At 44.2% G+C, this 21911-nt stretch overlaps 1 protein-coding gene across 8 annotated transcripts in view; it reads right to left on the bottom strand.

Annotated features, from left to right (window-relative positions):
* Nucleotides 1–11023: 11023 nt before the first annotated feature.
* Nucleotides 11024–21911, bottom strand: part of Xylb (xylulokinase) — a 57472-nt gene continuing 46584 nt past the window's right edge. For all 8 annotated transcript variants that reach the window (XM_029570095.1, XM_029570096.1, XM_029570097.1 and 5 more), the window contains 4 exons: nucleotides 21399–21457; nucleotides 18336–18423; nucleotides 16544–16638; nucleotides 11024–13058 (listed from right to left, as the gene is read on the bottom strand). In XM_029570095.1, the coding sequence (XP_029425955.1) occupies nucleotides 12981–13058; nucleotides 16544–16638; nucleotides 18336–18423; nucleotides 21399–21457 (320 nt within the window). In that variant the 3' untranslated portion in view covers nucleotides 11024–12980. The remainder of the gene's footprint in view (nucleotides 13059–16543; nucleotides 16639–18335; nucleotides 18424–21398; nucleotides 21458–21911) is intronic.

Below are 21911 nucleotides of genomic sequence, written 5' to 3'. Positions count from 1 at the left end.
GACTGCTTGCAACCACCTATAACTCCAGCTATAACTCAGGGGATCCAACTCCCTCTTCTGGCTTTCATAGGTACCTGCACACATCATGTGCATGTATATACAGATAAATAAAAATAAGTATTTTTTTAAAGTATTTGGGTACCAGAGAGATGGCTTATTGGTTGAAAACACTTGCTGCTGTTGCAGAGGATACAAGTTCAGCACCCACACGGGTGGCTCACAACCATCTATAACTCCAGTTCCAGGGGAATCTGGCTCTCTCTTCTGGCCTTTGGAAGTAGTAGCAGGAACATATGTGGTGCACATACATACATGCAGACACTCATATACATAAAATAAAAATAAATAAATCTTTTAAAAAAGAAATTCATTGCCAGGTATGGTGGCACACACCTTTCATCTCAGCACTTGGAAGGTAGAGGCAGGTGGAGCTCTGTGAGATCAAGGCCAACCTGTTTACATAGTGAGTTCCAGGCCAGCTGGGACTACAGGGAGACCCTGTCTCAAAAAGCAAAACAAAAAGACCATAAAAAGAAATTCTTAACCTTCAGATTGTGAATCAGTCTAAGTAGCATGCTGAAATTGTTTGCCAGTATACTCTGTCCCACCCAGGACTTGAATCATGCCACTTTCCAGCGTATTGGTGCTACATTTGCTAACCACTCATTGGTCATCTGATAGCCATTTTGATTATCTGGTCAACCATGGTGGAATCATTGTACTTATGTTCAAGTAACCCATGTTTCACTTAACAGTGATCCAATGGAGAAGAGCAAGGATGCTGGAAATTCAGATATGCCGAAGAGAAGACAGAAAGTGCTTCATTTAAGTCCCAGTGAATAATTTCAATAAGGAAAAAAAAATAATAAATGCAAAAGTTGCTAAGCTCTATGGTAAGAATAAATCCTTTGGCTGGGCGTGGTAGCGCACACCTTTAATCCCAGCACTTGGGAGGCAGAGGCAGGCAGATCTCTGTGAGTTCAAGGCCCGTCTGATCTACATAGCAAGTTCCAGGACAGCTGGGGCTGAAAGAGAGTGCCCCTCAGACCCCCTCCCTGGCCTCTGAGAAAAAGCTGCCCTCCACCTGACTCTGGAAATCCCCTTCATTGTTCAAACCCTTTCCTAGTATCTGTTTACAATTTCTATGGAAATGGTCTGGGGCAGAAGAGAAAGAACTTCTGCCCCAGGTAAGACAGCCAATGGCTGTATAGATAAAGTCTCTGGAAATCAGCCCTAGATTGTTCCAATCCTTTCCTGGTTATTCTGTGTATAATTTCTATGGACATCCCCTGCTTTGTGTTTTTTGAGGGTTTTCTGCTTAAAAGCCCTGCCCTGCATTGTCACTGCTCAGGGTTGCAGTACAGCTCCCGAGACTGTCTATGTCCCCAGCCCATTGGCCTCAATAAAGCACTTATTTTTGCTGAGACTCAGTGTCCGAGTGGTCAATTTGGGGGATTCCTCAGACCCCGACAGGGCTACAGGGAGACCCTGTCTTAAAAAGACATATATATATATATATTTCAGTATTTCAGTGAAATTGTGAAGAAGGTAAAAGAGATGCTAGTTTATCTTTTTTTGTTTTTAATGTGTATGTGAGTCTGCCTGAGTATATGTATGTGCACCACATGTGTGTATATGTGCCTGTGGAGGTCAGAAGAGAGCACCAGATCATCTGAAAAGCAAGTTTGACTTGGGTTTTCTCTTCTTTTGAACAAGAGAGTTAAACACTTCACTTGATGTCAGATGTGTATTGGTAGCTGAAGTCCACTGTGAACTTAGAGAAGTAAGTCCTACCATTTAGGCATTCTGTATATTAAAATAACTCTTCTGGGCTCTTCCCTCTCCAACAATCAAGGTCATAAACTAAGGAGTACTACAGATGGAAGAAGGTGGGGGGAGTATAGCATTGTAAATAGACTTCGTATCTCCGTTATAAAGCATTTGAGTTAATAGAGTGTTTGGTGTTTCCTTAGCATGAATGAATTCCTGAGTTTGATCCCCAGTACCCCATAAATCAAACAAGGTGATGAATATCTGTAATCTCATTACTTGAGAGGTGAAGGCAGGAGGATCAGAAGTTTAAGACCATCTTTAGCTGCATACTGAGTTCCAGGAAAAGCTGGAGTACAGGAGACCTTGTCTCAGCAAGCCAATACATTCATTCATTCGTACATACACACATACATACACACATATATACATGCATACATACATACATACTTACATACATACATACATACATACATACATACATACATAATGCATTCTATATGGGGTTGTGCTGGATAGCTTTAATGTCAACTTGACACACCTAGGTTGAAGGAGCCTCAATTGGGGAATTTCCTTCATTGGACTGGCCTGTGGCCATGTCCATGGGGCATCTTCTTGATTGTTGAGTGATGTGGGAGGGCCCACTGTGGGTGGTGCCACCCCTGGGAAGGTGGGCCTGTGTTGCATAAGAAAGCATGCTGAGCAGGGGCCAGGGGAGCAAGCCAGTAAGCAGCATTCCTTCATGGCCTGTGCTCCAACTCCTGCCTTCAGGTTTCTGCCCTGAAGTTCCTACCTTGGGCTCCCTGATGAACCCAGGAGATGTAAGCTGAATTAACTCTTTCCTCCCCAAGTTGGTATTGGTTGGAGTGTTTTTTCACAGCAATGGAGAAATGAGCTAGAACAAGGGGGATAATGGTTTTTGTTTTGTTTTGTTTTTTGATAATACAGTTCCCTCAGAACATTTTTTTACAGTGCTGGGGATCAAACTCTAGAATCTTGCACCTGCTAGGCAAGCAGTCTGTCACTGAGCTACATCCCCAACCATGATTCCTCCAATACTTAAGTCTGTTATTTCTTAGGCATTGATCTCAAACTGCTTTCTTTCTTTCTTTGCTTTATTTCTTTCTTCCTTGACTACATACCCACTCTGTTAATTTAATGGTGGTGACCTTCAGGTCAACTAAATGAATTGGATTGGATAGGAAGGTAACACTCTCTAACTCACAAGAAAGATTAGGTTATGCTGTGCTAATGGAAAAAATCCCTAAACCTTAATAGTTTAAAACCACAAAATTTACTTCTTTCTTTCAGTACATGTCCATTACAGAGTCACCAAGCAAACTCTGATCACTATAATGACTCAGAGACATAGGCTGTCACGGGCTACGTTTGGATAGATCCTTCCTCTATTACCGAGACAGAGAAGAGAACATGATAAATTACAGTTGGCTCTTAACATTTCTATCAGACTCTGAAAAGGTGATGGGTAGAATGTTAGCTGCATAGTGTTTGAATCTTTGAAAATACCCATATCAAAATACCAAACAACCACAAGGAAAAAAACAGAAAATGCATGTGTATTCACAATAAAGGACAAAATTTTCTCCAAAATCCAAGCACATGGGGACAACAGCAATAAAGGCTGCATAGGGAAACATCTGTGTAAAAAGGAACAGAGTGCACCATAGAGTAGGAAAGGCATGTGGAAACAATAGAGCCTCAGACAGCTAAGACATATACCAGGGAAAGCCTGATGGTTTGAGAACAGCTGGTGACACTGGGAGGGATCCTTCCTAAGCCCACAGCAAGTGAATAGAAGGAGATTCTGCTAAAGAAACAAAGACCAGGGACTGGAGACATGGCTCAATGATTAAGAGTACTTGCTACAAAAGAAAAGAAAAGAAAAGAAAAAAGAAAAGGCCAGGTGTGGCACACACCTTTAATCCCAGCACTTGGGAGGCAGAGGCAGGTGGATCTCTGTGAGTTCCAGGCCAGCTGGTCTACACAGTGAGTTCCAGGCCAGCTGGGGCTACAGGGAGACCCTATCTTAAAAAGACCAAAAAATAGATAGATAATAGAGAGATAATAGATAGATAGATAGATAGATAGATAGATAGATGATAGATAGATAGATAGACAGACAGACAGATGAGTACTTGCTGCTCTTACAGAAGACCCAGGTTCATTTCCCAGCACCCACTTGGCAGCATGGTGGCACAAGCCTTTAATCCCAACACTCGGGAGGCAGGCAGATCTCTGTGAGTTCAAGTCCAGATTGGTTTATGTAGCAAGTTCCAGGCCAGGTGGGGGTACAGAGAGACCCTGTCTCAATAAGACCAAAACAAAACAAAAACAACTGTTTTTTTAATTCCAGGTCCAGCACCCTCTTCTGGCCTCTGTGGGCATTGCATTCATGTAATACACCTACATATATGCAAGGCAAAACATTCACACATATAAATAAATCTTTTTTTTTCTTGTCTTTTTGAGACAGGGTCTCCTTGTAGCCCCAGCTGTCCTGGAACTCACTATGTAGACCAGGCTGGCCTCGAACTCACAAAGATCCACCTACCTCTGCCTTCCAAGTGCTGGGATTAAAGGCGTGTGCCACCACAGCCGGCAAATAAATCTTTTTTAAAAAAACCCAAAGACTTACAATGGTCTTCACAAGGTTTTTTGTTTTTTTTTCCTAATGTGTATGAGTGTTTTCATGCATGTGTATGAATACACCCATGTAATGCAATGCCTGCAGAGGCCAGAAGAAGGTATCAGATCCCCTAGAACTTGAATTTCAGATGGTTGTTAGCCACCATGTGGGTGCTGGGAAATGAACTTGGGTCCTCTGAAAGAACAGCCAGTGCTCTTAACCACTGAGCCATTTCTCCAGCCACCTTCACAAGTAATCTTATTTCTTGTTTTAAAATAAGGTGTGTTGGTTAGTTTTTGCCAAGTTGACACAAACTAGATAGACAGAAACCTAGGAAGAGAGACCCTTAGTTGAGGGATTTCCTCCTTGGCCATGTCTGCAGGCCATTTCCCTTTTTTTTGTTTTTTTTTTTTTTCTTTGTTTTATTTTGTTGTTGATTGGTTTTTTGAGACAGGCTCTCCCTATAGCTCACCAGGCTGCCCTTAATCTCACAGAGATCTCCCTGCCTCTGCCTCCCAAGTCTAGGATTAAAGGCATATGACCACTGTGCCTGACTGCATTTTCTGGATTGCTTATTGATACAGGAGGGCCCAGTATGGGTGATGCTATCCACAGGCCAGTGGGCCTGAGCTGTATGAAAAAGGCAGCATGCTGGGCATGGTGGTGTATGCCTTTAATCCCAGCACTTGGGAGGCAGAGACAGACAGATCTCTGTGAGTTCAAGGCCAGCCTGGTCTCCATAGCGAATCCAGGCCAGCTCAAAAAGACTGAAAGAAAGAGAGAGAGAGAGAGAGAGAGAGAGAGAGAGAGAGAGAGAGAGAGAGGGGAAGGAAGGAAGGAAGGAAGGAAGGAAGGAAGGAAGGAAGGAAGGCAGCTGAAGCCAGGTGTAGTGGCACACACTTTTATTCCTGGCACTTGGTAGACAGAGACAAAGACAGGCAGATCTCTGTGAGTTCAAGGCCAGTAGAGGAGAAAAGAAAGAAGGAGAGGTAGGAAGGTAGCTGAGCAAGCCAAGGGAAGCAAGCCAGTAAGAAACAGTTGTTCCTCCATGGTCTCTGCTTCAGTTCCTGCCTCCAGGTTCCGGCCTGGTGTTTCTGCCTTGGCCTACCTCAGTGATGGACTATTACCTGTAAGCCATATAAACCTTTCCTCTCCCATGTTGCTTTTAGTCAGTGTTTTACACAGCAATGGAAAAAAGCAAACTAGGACACAAGGTTTCTGTATTTCACCCAGGCTGGCCTCAAACTCACAATCCTTCTAACTCAGATATGCACTACCACACTCTGCCCCCAGTGAACTCTTAAAATTGCCAGGGGCACCCCTTTGAGGTCAGAATCCCTCATTGAAGAGAAACTGCTGAGAGTGGGCAATACCAGTAATCACACATGTGCTTTTCAAGGCCCTGTTTGCACTATGTTTGTGACAATCCCACTGGCTGAAGCAAGTCAATGGCAGGAGTCACAATTGCAGTGGAATGCCAAAATAAGTATGCGGTTCCAGAGGTTTATGCTGAGCATGGTAGCACATGCCTTTAATCCCAGCACTCAGGAGGCAGAGGCAGGTGGATCTCTGTGAGATCAAGGCCAGTCTGTCTACATAGCGAGCTCCAGGCCAACTGGGGCTATGGGAAGACTCTTTCTCTGTCTCTCTCTCTGTCTCTGTTTGTCTGTCTGTCTCTCTCTGTGTGTGTGTTCTAGTTTCATTCTGTTGCTGTGACCTGTGACAGGGTTTATTTCAACTCACAGATTAATTACAGAATAATCACAGTCCATCATTGAGGGAAGTCAGGACAGAAACTCAAGCAGGAACTTGAAGCAGAAACCATGGAAGAACACTGCTTGTTGACTCTCTCTCAGCTAACTTTCTTAAACAGCCCAGACCCATCTGCCCAGGGAGTGGCACTGCCCACAGTGGGCTGGTCCCTCCCCACATCAATTAGCAAGCTAGACATTCCCCCACAGATATGCCCACAGTCCAGTCTGATCAAGGCAAACCTTCAAATGAGACTCCCTTCTCAGATGATGCTAGGCTGTGTCAACTTGACAGTTAATGCTAACTAGGACAAGGACCAATGCTGTATTTGCTTTATAAAATAATCCACTGTTCTACAATAGATTTTATGTATCAAGAATATAGATTTGGCAGAATCACCCCAACTAGCCCTGTGCTTCTTTATAGGATATTTCTGTGGTAATCTTCTATTTACATTATAAAACTAGTCTATTTATACTTCTTAGCTATTGGATATTTGCATAGTTGCACAAAATAGTTCTTAATATTAGTTTTCCTACTGTAATGTTCATTTTCACTATTTTTATGTACATTTCTCCTTTTCCCCTTTTTACGTCATTGGGTTACCTAGTTGCTTGTCCATTTTAATTTTTTCAAAGAAGATACTTCTTCACTTAGTCTATTCTTCCTGACAGTGTCCTTATTCTCATTCTTTTTAAAATTTGGTTATACTTTTTATCCTTTTTAAATTGAATATTAATTATTTTATTTTTTGTTTTTGAGACAGGGTCTCATGCACCCCAGGCTGACCTCAAACTCACTATGTAGCTGAGGCTGTCTCTGAACTCCTGATCCTCCTACCTCCACCTTCCAAGGGCTGAGGTTTCAGGTGTGGCCACCACATGCAGATTTAATTCATTTTACTTTTATCCTTTCATTTTTCTGCTTCTATTCTTTCATTTTTATCCATGTTCCAGTTTTATAAGCTAGCCATATTTTACTTACTGCTTTAATTATGCACTGTACACTTAATTATCAATCACATTTTGGGGGTGTTCTGATTTTTTATTTATATTTCTTGTATCCTAGGAGTTTAGTAGGATGTTTTCCTTCACATAAAACTTTTTAGAACGTTTTATACTCAGGGTTAGTGAGATGGCTCAGCAATTAAGAACATGTACTGCTCTTGCAGAGGACCCAAGTTTGGTTCTCAGCCCCCACAATGGTGGCTAATAACCATCCGTAACTCCAGATCCAGGGGATCCGATGCCCTCTTTTGACCTCTGCAGGCATTGCACTCATGTGGTGCACCAACATACATGTATGGAAAACACTAATGCACATAAAAAATAAATTTTAAGGGAGCTGGAGAGATGACTCAGCAGTTAAGAGCACTGACTGCTCTTACAGAGGACCCAGGTTCAGTTCCCAGCACCCACATGGTGGCTAATGACCATCCATAACTCCAGTTCAGGGGATCTGGTGCCCTCTTCTGACCTCTTGGGCACTGCATATACATACAGACATATATACAGGCAATACACTGATACACATAAACTAAAATAAATTTTAAAAACTTAAAAAGTTTTATTCTAGTTTTATTGTGTTGTGATTAAAAGTTACATTATTCTGTTTTGTAGAAACCATTTTTGTAAATAGTCATTTTTAATTTTTATTTATTTTTTATTTATTATTTTTGAGTATATGTGTATTGCTTGCATGTAGGTAAGTGCACCCATGTCATGCAATGCCCGCAGAGGACAGAAGAGGCTGTTGGACTGGAGTTACAGACAGTTGTTAGCTGCCATGTGGGTGCTGGGATTCAAACCCGGGTCTTCTGCAAGAACAGCTGGGGTTCTTAACTGCTGAGCCATCTCTCCAGCCCCAATAGTCATTTTTAAACATTTGTTTGTGTGCATGTGCACATCTGCATGTGTGTGCTCATGCACACCATATGGCAGTGCAGAGTGGCAGTGAGAGGACAACTTTTGGGAGTCAGTTCTCTCCTTCTATCATGTGGGCTAGGGATTGAACTCAGGTTGTCAGGCTTTATAGTAGGTAACTTTACCTGATCAGCCATCTCACTGGTCCTCAATGGTCAATTTTTTTTGTGTGAAAATAGGTTTATTTTCTGTTTTCAGTGTGTGACGTCTGAGCTGGGAAGTTGGCTCAACTGGTAAAGCGTTTGCCTTGTATACATGAGGATTTGAATTTGATCCCCAGAACTCAGGGGAAAAGCCAGGTATGGTGGCATGTGCTTGAAATCCCAGGGACAGCAAGATGGGAGGTGGAGACAGGTGGATCCCCGGAAGCCCCGCAGCCAGCTAATATAGCCTACTCAGCATAATTTCAGACCTGTGTCAAACAAAAAGTACAACATCCAACATTGTCCTGACCTCCACATGTCTACACAGAGAGAGCGAGAAAGAGAAATTATATATATATATATGTATTTTTTTAGAGAGAGAGATCTGATTTGTAGAAATTCTTTCTACCTGGTTGTCTCTCCCGAATAAGACAGTGGTATATTTCTCAGTTATTTTCAGCTTTCTGTTTTTCCCTGTTGTTGTTATACAAATGTCATGTGCTTTGGCAGGCCAGACCCAACTAATAAACGAAGAAAGAAAACTACACAGGACTCTGTGGAACAAGCAACAGGATTCAAAGAATGTCATTTCAAGTTGACAAAGCAAATAGTTGAGACTGTAGTGTTCATAATTGGTATATCGCTGTCGTGAGTCATGGCCTTTAGCATTATGGTGCCCTGCTCTATCATTTCTCAAGAACTCTGCCCTACGAGAATGGATATTGTAATCTGCTTTTCATGGTTTCTGTTTGTCTGGAACATTGCTCCCCACTCTACTTTTTAGTCTTTGTGAACCACTAATTTTAGATGTCTCTTGTAAACAAGACAATTCCATGTTCATTTGTAAGACACTGGAAATTCTTTTTCTTTTAATAGATGGAAGTCTCACATGTGCTGATTTGACTCACACTGGGACTTTCGTTTACTGTATGATGCTGCACTTACTATGCAGTTTTTATTATGTGATTCATTACCTTTATTGTTTCTTTGGACACTGAAGATTTGGGGGTTTTTTTTGGTCTTTTTGAGACAGGGCCTCCATTTAGCCCCAGCTGGCCTGAACTCCCTATGTAGACCAGGCTGGCCTTGAACTCACAGAGATCCGCCTGCCTCTGCCTCCCTGAGTGCTGGAATTAAAGGTGTGAACCACCACGCCCAGCTGAGATTTTTTAACTTGTGTTTGTGTGTGTGTGCACTGTGTATAGGGGTGCGTGTCTGTGCCGTAGCATGTATGAGGGGGTTAGAGGGCAAGTTGTGAATGTTAGCTCTCCTACTATATGGTGTTTGAGGATTAAACTCAGGTTGTCAGCAAATACCTTTACCCTGATGAGCCATCTCACTGGCTCCGAGATTTGCATTTTATTGTAGTGATTATATTGTTTATAATGCTATTCTTTAGTAGTACAGAATGCTTTTATTGCTTAGTTCCCCTTTTCTCTTATTTAAACATCAACTATTTGATTTGCAATTTTAAATAATTTTGACCTGTCAATATTGCATGTGCAACAAGGTCATTGTAGTTTCCTTTCCTCTTCTCCTGTGCCTGTTAGCTTTAACTCTCAGTTTGACACAGCCTAGAGTCATCTGACAGTCAGAATTGAGAAATTATCCACACCAGATTGGCTTGTGACCCTATCTGTGACAGACTGTCTTGACTGATGATTGATAAAGGAAGGCCCAGCCCACTGTGAGTGGCACCATTCCCTAGGCAGGTGGATCTGGGCCATATAAGAAAGCTAGTGTGGTGGTGCACACCTTTAATCTTGGCACTCAGGAGGCAGAGGCAGGTGAATCTGAGTTTCAGGCCAGCCTGATCTACATAGTGAAACCCTGTCTCAAAACAAAAAGGAAAAAAACAGAAAGCTAGTGGAATATAAGCCTGTGAGCCAGCAAGTCACATTGCTCTATGGTTTCTGCCCTGACTTCCCTCAATGATGGACCATGACCTGAAGTGTAAGTTAAATAAACCAGCTCTTCCCCTAAGTTGCTTTTGATCATAGTGTCAATCACAGCAACAGAGAGCAAACGAAAACATGTCCCCTCTTACTTTTCTAGTTCTTGATTTGTCTGGGCATGTTCCATTTGACATTATGCATCCACGTTACCACGCCTCGTCCTTTTGCTCAGGTTCCCCATCATCTCCTACTAGGACAACTGTATTTTAGTAGAATCCTAAGGAAGAGGCTGTGAGGAAACCTTAGCTCTTGAATGACTAAAACGTTTGTTTATACCCTTGAAACTTAAAGGACAGCTTAGCTAGGTATAGACTGGTAACACGTTTTTGTTGTTGTTCATTGATTGGGGGGGGCATGCATATGCCACAGCACACACACGGTCAGAGGACAACTGCTAGGAACAGGCACTCTCCTTCTACCATGTGGTGTCTGAAGATTGAACTCAGGTCGTCAGGCTTGGTGGAAAGTGCCTTTACCAGCTCAGCCATCTCACTCACCCTTATGCTTTTTAAAAGTTTCTTGAAAATATTGCTCGGTTGCTATCTCATTTTGCTGAGAAGTGTGACACAAACCTGATCTTTCCTTTGTAAGAGAAAACACATCTTTTGGTCTAGAAGCCTTGGTAGCTTTCCCTTCACCTTCAACACATCTTAGAATTGGGTCAATTTCCCAAGTAACAAGGTAGACATTTCAAGATACAGTTTCAGGAGCTGGGAATGCAAACCTAGTGATAGAGTGCTTGCCCAGCATGTACCAAGTCACAGGTTCAAGCCCCAGGACTGCTAACATGGGGGGAAGGGAGCAAGCAGGCAAGTTAGAGAAATACTACTCAAGTGTTTTGTTTTCATAAGTTTATTTGGGTCATTTAAAATATTAATACGGCTCCACTGACTTGTCCGTTGTCTTTCCCTTTGCCTATATCCTCGTTCCTTCTTTCTGGTGCCCCCGTACTTCCATCCATACCCACTTCCTCTCGGCTATGTCCTAACCTGGTCTTTGAGTCTGTTGTGATGTTATTTCCTAAAATTCTCTCTCAAATTTGGTCTCTTCACACATGCTTGCTGCATTCTCCTTTTGGTTTGACTCTGTCATGTGTGGTGTTCTTTTACCTCCACAATCGTTTATTATAAAACTCATGTTGGAATGTTGCGTTACAGTTTACTGTTTCAAGGTCCAAAGAAAGCCCTTTGCTGTTCGTCAGTGATGTAAAATTTCTTTACCATGTAATGTTGAAGTGCCTGCTTCCTTCTGCATTTTGGATTAGCTGTGGCAGCTGATGGGCTGCTATCTTCTGCTGCCTGCTCTTTCCCTTCCACACACCACGCCTTGATGGGACACCATTCCCTTACAGGGTCACTCATGTCTAGCAGATGTGATGCTCTGACTGCCTCAGTCCCTTCCTTTTGACTTCCCATCAGTCACTGCTCTTGTCCACCAGGTCTCAGACCTGCCTGCAGCATCTCTCCACTCTGGGCGAGAATCACAAGTGCTTCAGGTTTTAAATGGAGTCCACAGTTTAGCGAAGGTTTATGGCAGAAGAAAAATCAGGAGAATGTTGTAGGAATAAGGCCACAGAAGACCTTTTGCAAATGTCTGAGCAGGGAATAGAGAAGTATGAGAGGATGGACGAAGGACTTACCATCTATAGAAATATAGGAAGGTAAGTGGAAGTGAGAGTCATAAAGTACTCCAAAAAAAAAAAAAAAAAAAAAAACCAGGCTAGGGATGTGGCTCAGTTGGTAGTTTGCCTGGAGTTCATGAGGATCAGGGTTTGATCCCCAGCACTGCATAAACAAGGTGTAATGACACATGCCTGTAATTGCAGCACTCAGGAGGTAGAGGCAGGAAGATCAGAAGTTCAAGGTCAACCTCAGCTCTAAAGCAAATCTGAGGCTAGCATAGGCCACTTGAGATCCTGACTCCAGAAAAGGAAATCCAGAATTTGGAAATTTCTCAGAGAAATGACACAGTTTTGTCAACACAAGACAGAAGAGGACGCTAAAGTGTACAGCCTGGGAGATGGTCCAGCCAGGTGACCTGGTGAGCCCCCAATCAAGCAACTTATGGACAGAGCCAGGGGAGGGCACAAGAAAGGTATCTACCAGGCCCACAAGAATCGTCTTGGGTGAGAAGTGATGAGTTATACCAGGCAGGTGTGGGGAGGGAAGAGGGCACAAGAGGTGAGAAAGGGCAGGTGCTTTGAGGAGAGAAGGGTGAGCCAATGAAGGATGGGAAAGGATGGGCAGATAGGAGAGGATGCTGGGAGGGCACCTCAGAAAACAGGAGGGCAGAAACAGCTGGAATGCTCATCAGGAAGAGAAGTGACTATGCAGTCTGGGTTGTTGGAGAGGATAGAATGGGGGAGTCAAGGTATGGGGTGGAGTGGCTGAGGATCACAGATTATGGAGTACTGCTCAGAGAGGGAGGAGGCCAGGAGAGGGCTTTGTCTCCCCTCATCTGCTGATTTTGGACCTAAGATAGCTTTCTGCCTTTGAGAGGCGGGGAAAGTCATAATCTTTGGTGGCCATACCCTAGTTTTCCTTCCTAGTTTTTCTGTGTTTTCCTGCCTCCTGGAATAAAAGACAGGGAGGGAGAGATGTTCTCCCACCCTGGGACACAGAGCCAGTGTATCTTCAGGGAGTCATGGCCAGCTTCAGGATGGTCCTGAGCAGTACAGAAGTACTCCGATGAGCCAGCACAGAAGACAGAGCAGCTCAGGGCAGGCAAGAGGGTAGATGCCGGCAGGGAGTCTGGGCAGGTGGGGATCACTGGGTAGGTGGGCCTGCCGAATTCACTCCAGAGCCCTCCCAGACTGAGACAAGATTCTCTGCTCAAGTTCAGCATAGCGGGGAAGAAGGGCCTCATAGACCTGGAGGGGCAGAAAGAGCAGTTTATTATGAAGGAGAGGTGGTGCCTCTGACGTCTGGTTGCAACTTGGAATTTTATAATTCCACTGGGTGTGGTGGCATACTCATTTAATCCCAGCACTTGGAAAGCAGAAGCAGGCAGATGTCTCTGAGTTTGAGGCTAGCCCAGTCTACATAGCAAGCTCTAGGCCAACCAAAGCTACACATAGTAAGACCCAGCTAAAAGAACAACAAACAAACCCTGTAAATCATGACAAGAAATGATTTTTTGTTATCAAACCTACAAAAGTTTAAAACAAATTCTGGTGCTGAGACTCAGGGGTTGGCTTTCAATGTGCAACTGGTGAAGGTTGGTGGCACAACCCTTTTGGAGATCCATGCAATTTTATGTATATTGAGGACCATAGCTATGACCCAGTTATTTTACTTCTGTGAAGCTCTCCAAAGGAAAGTACCCTAAATGCAGGGCCCCAAGCCCACTAGGGATCTTCTTAGATACCACTCAACATTTAGAGTCATAAGACTGCCACAGGCACACTGTGGCACTCCAACAGGTGGATGAGGAGACCTCTGCCTGGGGTCTTCTTCAATGGGAGACAAGGGGGTAACCCATACAGCAGTTCACACAGCTGTCCAGGATAAGGTCTCCCTTCCTCTCCACATTACAGCACAGTTACTGTTCTGGTTTAAATACTGAACGTCCCCCAGGGGCTTCTGTATTGGAGGCTTGGTTCCAACTGGTGGGTTTCTGGGAATGATTAGATTCTGCGAGGTCTGATCTATTGTTCCTTTTTTTGTTTTGTTGTGTTTTGAGATTAGGGTCTCACTACCTCAGAGGAGCCTCTGAACTTGCAGCAATCCTTCTGCTTCAGCCTCCCAAGTGCTGGGATTACAGGCACGTACATCATACCCAACCCTTGCCAATTCCTGTATTGTGTTACCCTCTGCTTCCCATCTGCCATGATGTGAGCTTCTCTGGCACTCCTCCTTGCCATGCTGGGCTACACAAAACTCTGTGAAATGATGAGCCAGAAAAAAAATCCTCCTTTAAGTTGTTCACTCAGGTATTTTGGTCACTGTTAGACTGAAGTCATTATTTCTAATATCCTCTGATAACTCCAGCTGTGTGGCAGGATGATGTTCAGAACCAGTGCAGACATCTGTGACAGCCACATAGAGAACACATGGGCTGCACTGTCCAAACAGCAGCCACAGCCACATGTGCCTCTGTGAACTTGAAACATGCCTACAAACAAAGGCACAAAACATGCACCAAGGGCTGGGGAATGTGAGTCGGTTGGTAGAGTGCTTGCCTAACGCACATGAAACATTGGATTCCATACCTGGCACTATTTAAAACTGAGTATGGTAGTGCATGTCTATAATCCCACACTTGGGAGGTTAGGCAAGAAGGTCAGGAGTTCAAGGTCAGTCTCAGTTGTACAGTGAATTCCAGAACAGGCTTGTCTATATAAGACCCTATCTCAAAAAAACAAAATAAGGGGCTGGAGAGATGGCTCAGTAGTTAAGAGCATTGGCTACTCTTGCAGAGGACCCAGGTTTGATTCCCAGCACCCACATGGCCACTAACAACTATTAGTAACTCCAGTTCCAGGGGATCCAATCCCCTCTTCTGCCCTTTGCAGGCATTGCATACCATGTACACATACAAACATGCAAACACTCATACATATAAAATAAAATGCATATCAAATTTCAAAAGCTTCATGCATAAACAATGTGAAGAATCACATCAGTATATCTTTGAACCAGTTACAGGTTAAAATTATCACATTTTGGGTATACTGGGTTAAATGAAATTTTTTTTTTTTTTTGGTCTTTTTGAGACAGGGTCTCCCTGTAGCCCCAGCTGTCCTGGAAGTCACTATGTAGACCAGGCTGGCCTTTAACTCACAGAGATCTGCCTGTCTCTGCCTCCGGAGTGCTGGGATTAAAGGCATGTACCACAACACCCGACTAAATGAAATTTTAAAATTTCTGATTTGTTTTTATTTTATGTGTATGAGTATTTTGTTTGCATGTATGTAAGTGTACCATATGCACATAATACCTGTGGAGGTCAGAAGAGGGCATCAGATTCCTTGGAACTGGAGTTACAGATAGTTGTTAGCTGCCTTGTGGGTGCTGGGAACCAAACCTAGGTCCTCTGCAATAGCAGCCAGTGCTCTTAACCACTGAGCCATCTCTCCAGGTCCTAAACAAAATCTTTTATCAAAATTAATGTATTTTATTTCTGTTTATTTTTCTTTACTCTTGAAAATTGAGCCTACCAGGAAATTTATATGCTTATGTGGCTCACATTAGGGTCCCCTTGTCCACTGGTGAGTTGGGGAACTGCAGTGACCGTGACCTAGGACCCTGAACCATTACAGCAACACTACCTTCAGATTCCTGTTAAAGAGAGCAACAGTACCTGGGCCAGTGAGATGGCTCAGCAGGGAGAGCACTTACTCACTGCCACAACCTGAGTTCAATCCTGGGATCCACATGGTAGAAGGAAGGAACAGAGTTCTGCAACTTGTACTCTGACCTCCACATGCTGGTCATGACATGAACACACACACACACACACACACACACACACACACACACACACAGAATAAATAAAAATAAAGAGATTAATACAAGGAAGTTCCAGCTAACAACCTGACTTGTTTTGTACCATTTTTCTTGATAAATTTTAAAAGTGGGGACTGGCTGCTCTTGCAGAGGACCCAGGTTTGATTCCCAGCACCTACATGGCAGCTAACAACTGTCTGTAACTCCAGTTCCAGGGGAATCTCACACCTTCTTCTGACCTCCATGAGCATTCCATGACATGGGTGCACTAACACACATGCAGGCAATACATGCATACACATAAAAAACTTTTTTAAAACAATTAAAAATAAATAATGCCAGGCATGGTGGCACATGCCTTTAATCCCAGCACTTGGGAGGCAGAGGTAGGCAAGATCTCTGTGAGTTCAAAGCCAGCCTGGTCTACACACTGAGTTCCAGGACAGCTGGGGCTACAGGGAGACCCTGTCTCAAAAAGACAAAAATAAATAAACAAACAAATAGTGTATGCTGGAGATTTAGCTCAGTAGTAGAGTGCTTGCCTAGCATAGGCGAGACCATAGGCTCAATCTCAAGTACTACAAAAAAAAAGGTAGGATTTCCCCTAGTTGAGTACTTCAGGTTTAATGTAGATGATGAACGAATAAAAACTTACCTTTTGTTTTTCTTTTGTTTTTTGGATACAAGGTCTCACTGTGTAGCCCTGGTTGGACTGGAACTCACTATATAGACCAGACTGGCCTGGAACTCAGAGATTGGCCTGCTTCTACCTCCAGAGTGCTGAGATTAAAGTTGTGCACCACCATTCCTGACAAAAAAGCTTACCTTTTAAGAAAAAAGAAAAAAGAAAAAGACCCTGGCCTGTTTTCACAATGTGAATGCTAAGACAAGATCCAATGCTTCTTACCTGGGAAGCTCCTGGGCTGGGGGTGGCAGCCAGGCTGGGATCTGGGGCCAACTTCATGGCCTCCGAAAAGGCCACATCTGTCCCTCCTGCAAGGCCTAGAGGGGAAAGGTTACTTCACATCCATGCACATTGTAAACAAATGGTTCTCTGTGACTTGTCTGACAGAACTTGCTAAGATGATAAAATGGTGTTCAGCCATAATGTGGGAATGCAGCTCCGTGTCAGGGTGCCTGCTTAGCAGGAAGAAGACCCAGGCTTCCATCCCCAGATCCCGAACAAGAACAAAACCAAAAATATTTCAAAACTGGATTATGGTGACGGTTGTACAACTCAGAAAATTTACCAAAAGTCCCTGCCAACTCAGCAAATTTGATAAAAATCATTTAAAACGGGAGTGACTTTTGTTACATGTATTGGAAGACTGTAAGTTCAAGACCTACCTGAACTACAGAGCAAGTTCAAAATCAACTTAAACAACTTAGTGAGACCTTGTCTCAAAATAAACAGTAGAGATGAGAGAGAGAAAGAGCAAGAGCGAGAGCGAGAGAGCAGCTGTATGTGTGGGTACAGTATAACACTTAGAAAGGAGACCAAGAGAGTAATTAGGTGATGAGGGATGAGGATGAAAAATGTAGGCAAAAGGGCACATGAGTCTTGAAAGAGGATATTTATAGCTAATTATTTTTCTACTTTCAATTGTCATAATTTTTTTCTTTTTTTGTGGTAGAAAAGTCCATAAAAATGTAGTTGATAGTGAAAGTGTAAAACTCAAACAAATCTCTACAGCTTCAAAATGGCCTCTAACTCTACAGAAGTTCACTGAGATGCAGAATTTGGGACTGGGCAAGTGTTTGAGTGGCTACAAAAATCTAGCTGTGTCATGTTTTAAATTGTGATTTCATTACAATAAAATGATTTTTAAAAAAAGAGGCTGGGAATGTAGCTCAGTGGTACAGAGTTTGCCTAACGAGGCCCTGGGTCCAATCCCCAGTATGAGGGGGTGGGGCAGGCAGCAGGGCAGTAATCATTTGGAAATAAATTCTCCAGTGATCTTATTCCCCAGTGATCTTTTGCCTGAGGTTTCATGAGATAATGCAGAGAGAGGGTGGAGGATAAAATAGGTTAGTAAGAGAAGTGTACATCTTGCATTCATGTTCAATGTTGAAAGAAAAATCAAGTTTAAGCAGGTGTGTTGAGAAGTGAAAAGTAACCAGGCAAAGAATGTACCCTTAAAGGGAAGGGATGGAGCCTCTGAGGTACATGACAGCCAGGAGCTCCCTAGCAGACACAAGACAGGGCAAAGCAGTTTAAATGAGGAGGCCAAGGGTGCTTCCTACAGTGCGTGAAGTTGATGGGTGCCAGGCACAGAGCCACTGAGCTTCCAGGGAGCTGTCCAAGGTTCTGGACTGCCTGCTCTGCCACCTTTGTCATTGTGTCAGGCTATTGCTGAAAACATGGCTCTGGACTTTATCCACATCTTCATCTCTGCCTTCATCTCCTGTCCAGACCCACACTCATGCTGTCCTTAAGCACACCCTGCGGTCTTTTCCAGTGTCCCTCTGCAGAGATTGTCTCTGACCAGGTTTCATTCAGTCTGGAGCCGGCCTCCCCTTCCCCACTCTGAGAATACAAGACAAAGGGTAGAGGTTCATTCCTGCCTGCCAGGAGGGAGAATGAGGCTAACGCTTTCAAGACACTATGGGAAACCATTCTCTCCCCATTCTAGAGCCTTCCCCAGCCCAGTGGTTCCCATCCACTTCCAAAGATATATATGCTCCATCCATCGACCTACCATGAAAAGCTCGGTATGCAGAGCCCACGCAGGCTGAATTGGCAGTGTCTATGACATACACTGGGGCACCAAACACATCTGCAAGTACCTGGGAGGGACACAGGTTGTACTGGGTGAGTCATTGCTCAGAGAGATCATTTTAAATTTTCCAGGCTCTGCTCCCCTTCCTCGTCTGCCACCTTAGAAGTACAACATGCTGTGCTGGTGACAGGCAGGATGGCCTGGAGGAAGTCCCCAGGGAAGGGCTACAGTCTTCAGACTGTTCCTGTACTTTTTGTTGTTTTTCTTAAAGACGTCTCCCCATGTAGCTCATATACATAACCCAGGTTGACCTCAAACTTATGCTCTTCCTGTTTCAGTCTCCTGAGTGCTAGAATTGGCAATGTAATGTAATGTAAAATGCCCTATAATTTTGTGTCTGTGTGCATGTGCATGGGGGGAAGTGTGCATGTGTGTGGGTACATGTGGAGGTCAGAGTTCAAGGTTAGGTATCTTTCTAAATCACTTTTCCACTGTACTCTCTGGAGACCAGGTCTCTCATTTGGCTTGCAGCCAGGTGGCCAGCAGCCCCAGGAATCCTCTTGTCTCTACCACCCAAGGGCTGGATTACAGGTGCATACCACCATGCCCAGCTTTTTACATGGGTGCTTGGGATTTGAACTCAGGTCCTCATGTCTGCATGGAAAGCACTTTACCAACTGAGCCACCTCCCTAGCCCTATCCTGTACTTTCTAACCACTTATTTATTTATTTATTTACTTCTTTGCAGTGCTAGGAATTGAACCCATGACCTCAAGTATGCTAGGTAAGTGCCAAATCACTGAGCTACATCTCTATCCATTAACCATTTATCAGAGACATGGAAGAAGATTCAGGAGGTATGCTTACCAAATGCCACACTTATATAGTGCTGGGAACACCTAAATATCAGAATAAAATTAACAAACTCAAACTAGCAAGGGTTTGTTTTGAAGGTGGGGAGATGATGAAGCTTTCCATTTCTATCCAAAAATCAAAACACCACCACCATGACCAAAAAAAAAAAAAAAAATCATACACAGCATACATTTAGAATGGGAGACTTGTAGCTATAAGAGTTTACATGGAAAAGACTTCTGGGGGGCTGGAGAGACAGCTCAGTGGTTAAGAGCACTGGCTCCTCTTGCAGAAGACCTGGGTTTGATTCCCAGCACCCACATGGCAGCTAACACCATCTGTAACCCCAGTTCTAGCGAATCTGAGGCCTCTTCTGACCTCCATGGGCACTGCATGCACGGGTGTACTTACATGGAGGCAAAATGCTAATACACATAAAATAAAAAATTTATGGCAGGTGTGGTGGTATTTGCCTTAACCCCAGCCCTCAGGAGGCACAGGCAGGCAGGCCTCTGTGAGATCAAGGCCAGCCTGGTTCACATGACTTCCAGGCAGGCAAGAACTAGGGAGGCCCTGGCAATTTTTTTTTTTAACTTAAAAAAGAAAAGACTTCTGGAACAGTGGGACAGGAAGGGGAGATTCTTAGCTGATCAGAAATACTGTACTTCATGCCACTGATGCCCAGCCAGGACCCCCTTCACTGGACAATGTGTACCTCTTGCTTAGCTGCTGAGAGCACTGATGGCTAACAGCTCTCAGTACTCGTGTTCACGAGACCTGACCTTGGCTGAACAGAGGCCAACCTCAGAGTTGCTCGTACCCCTCCCCAGGGCAACAAGGCAGAACCAGCTTTGGTTATGTCAGGCACCTCAGTCCCCCAAGAGACAGGGTTGAAGCAGACTTCAGTCAGCATTACATCCTGGCCTATCCTTCCTCCCCTGCCTTGTCCTAAGTACCCCCTCTTTTCCTCCTTGGGAATACTCTAAACAACCACAAATTGAAGAATTCCTACTTCAGGCTCCATTCCTAGAGAATATTACCTAGGACAAGTATATCCAAACTCAACAGCATATGCAGTTACTCAAACATCTAAGGTAGCACAGGCTCTACCCCAAAGTGCACAGGGGCACCCTGAGTAGCCAATGGCTCCATGATGTGATAGCATGAGTGTGGGATATCAACTTCTGCCCTTCTGATGAATCTGCAGGTTAATTTCACTTCCTGTCATACACAGTTAGATAAAGGAAGGACAGAGCCTAGCAACTGTGTCACAAGATGAATTGTTGGATGGCTGGGGTGATGGCTCAGTCAGTAAAGTGCTTGCCATGCAAGCATGAGGACCTGATTCTGAACTCCTAGAACCCAGTTAAAAAAGTCAACATGGCCAGGCGTGGTGGCGCAAGCCTTCAGTCCCAGCACTCAGGAGACAGAAGCAGGCAGATCTCTGTGAGTTCAAGGCCATCCTGGTCTGCATAGTGAGTTCCAGGCCAGCTGGGGCTACAGGGAGACCCTGTCTCAAAAAGACAAAAAGAAAAAAAAAAAGTCGATATGGCACCATGTGCCTGTAATCCCAGTTCTGGGGAAGCAAATCCCTAGAGCTTGCTGGCCTGCCTGTCCAGCTGAGTCTGCAAACCCTGGATTCAGTAAGAGACCCTGTCCTGAAATATAAGGCAGAGTACAACTAAGGAAGACACTCAACATCAACTTCTGCCCTCCACATGCACATACACACGTGCACGCGCACACACGCGCGCACACACACACACACACACACACACACACAAAAGAGGAATGGTTGGAGACACAGAGTTAACCAGGAAGGAGACACCCTGAGGGCCAGGAACACTATGGTGGATGTTAAGTTTGTAATGGGGAAGGCACTGTCCATGTGACTCCAGAGGCCATCTGTGCTGCTAGCGGAGTGTGCACCGTACATAACAGTGGAATTCCTGAGTGGGAGACAAAGGCTGCCTGGCGGGAGCTCTAACATCATAGAGCTGGCTTCCTGGAGAGTGAGAGCCAGGAAGTTCCGGGAGGTCCTGTGGGAAGGAAGGAAGGCAGTCCTTTCTGATGAATCTCTAACTCCTATATGCAATGGATGGGAAGAAGTCATGATGCAGGGCCACTGCCAGCACTGACCTATAAAATGTCTCTGCTGTGAGATGCAGGACCACCGCCAGCACTTACCTGTAATATGTCTCTATTGTGAGATGCCCCTCCTGTGGCTAAAATCTTTGTCTTGGGCACTGCAAGAGAAAATATGAAAACAGAACTGAAATGGCTGTGGCAATTCCCCCATGGTAGAAAGGACTGTCCTTCAGCCAAGGATGGCTTGTGGTGAGTCACTACCTCCTGCTGATCACCTGGGACTGTGGAGAAAGCCAAAGCTGGCATGTCCAAGCAGGCACATCACATGTCATTTGTAAACCTACTGCCTCTCTGCCTTTACTGTCTTTTCTAATTAAAACATAAAAATCTGAGGTTGGAGCAGGGCATGGTGGCACACACCTATAGTCCCAGCACTTGGGAGGCAGAGGCAGGCAGATCTCTGTGAGTTCAAGGCCAGCCTGGTCTACATAGTGAGTTTCAGACCAGCTGGGGCTACAAAGAGACCCTGTCTCAAAAAGACAAACAAAACAAAACAACAACAACAACAACAACAACAACAAAACAGGTTGGAGAATGCTTGCTTAGCATACA

This window comes from Nannospalax galili, unplaced genomic scaffold, assembly GCF_000622305.1.
Source record: "Nannospalax galili isolate Female #2095 unplaced genomic scaffold, S.galili_v1.0 scaffold1263, whole genome shotgun sequence".
NCBI classification, from domain to species: Eukaryota; Metazoa; Chordata; class Mammalia; order Rodentia; family Spalacidae; genus Nannospalax; species Nannospalax galili.
Note: the sequence above shows the minus strand (reverse complement) of the source record. Positions and strands in the feature narration are given on the sequence as shown.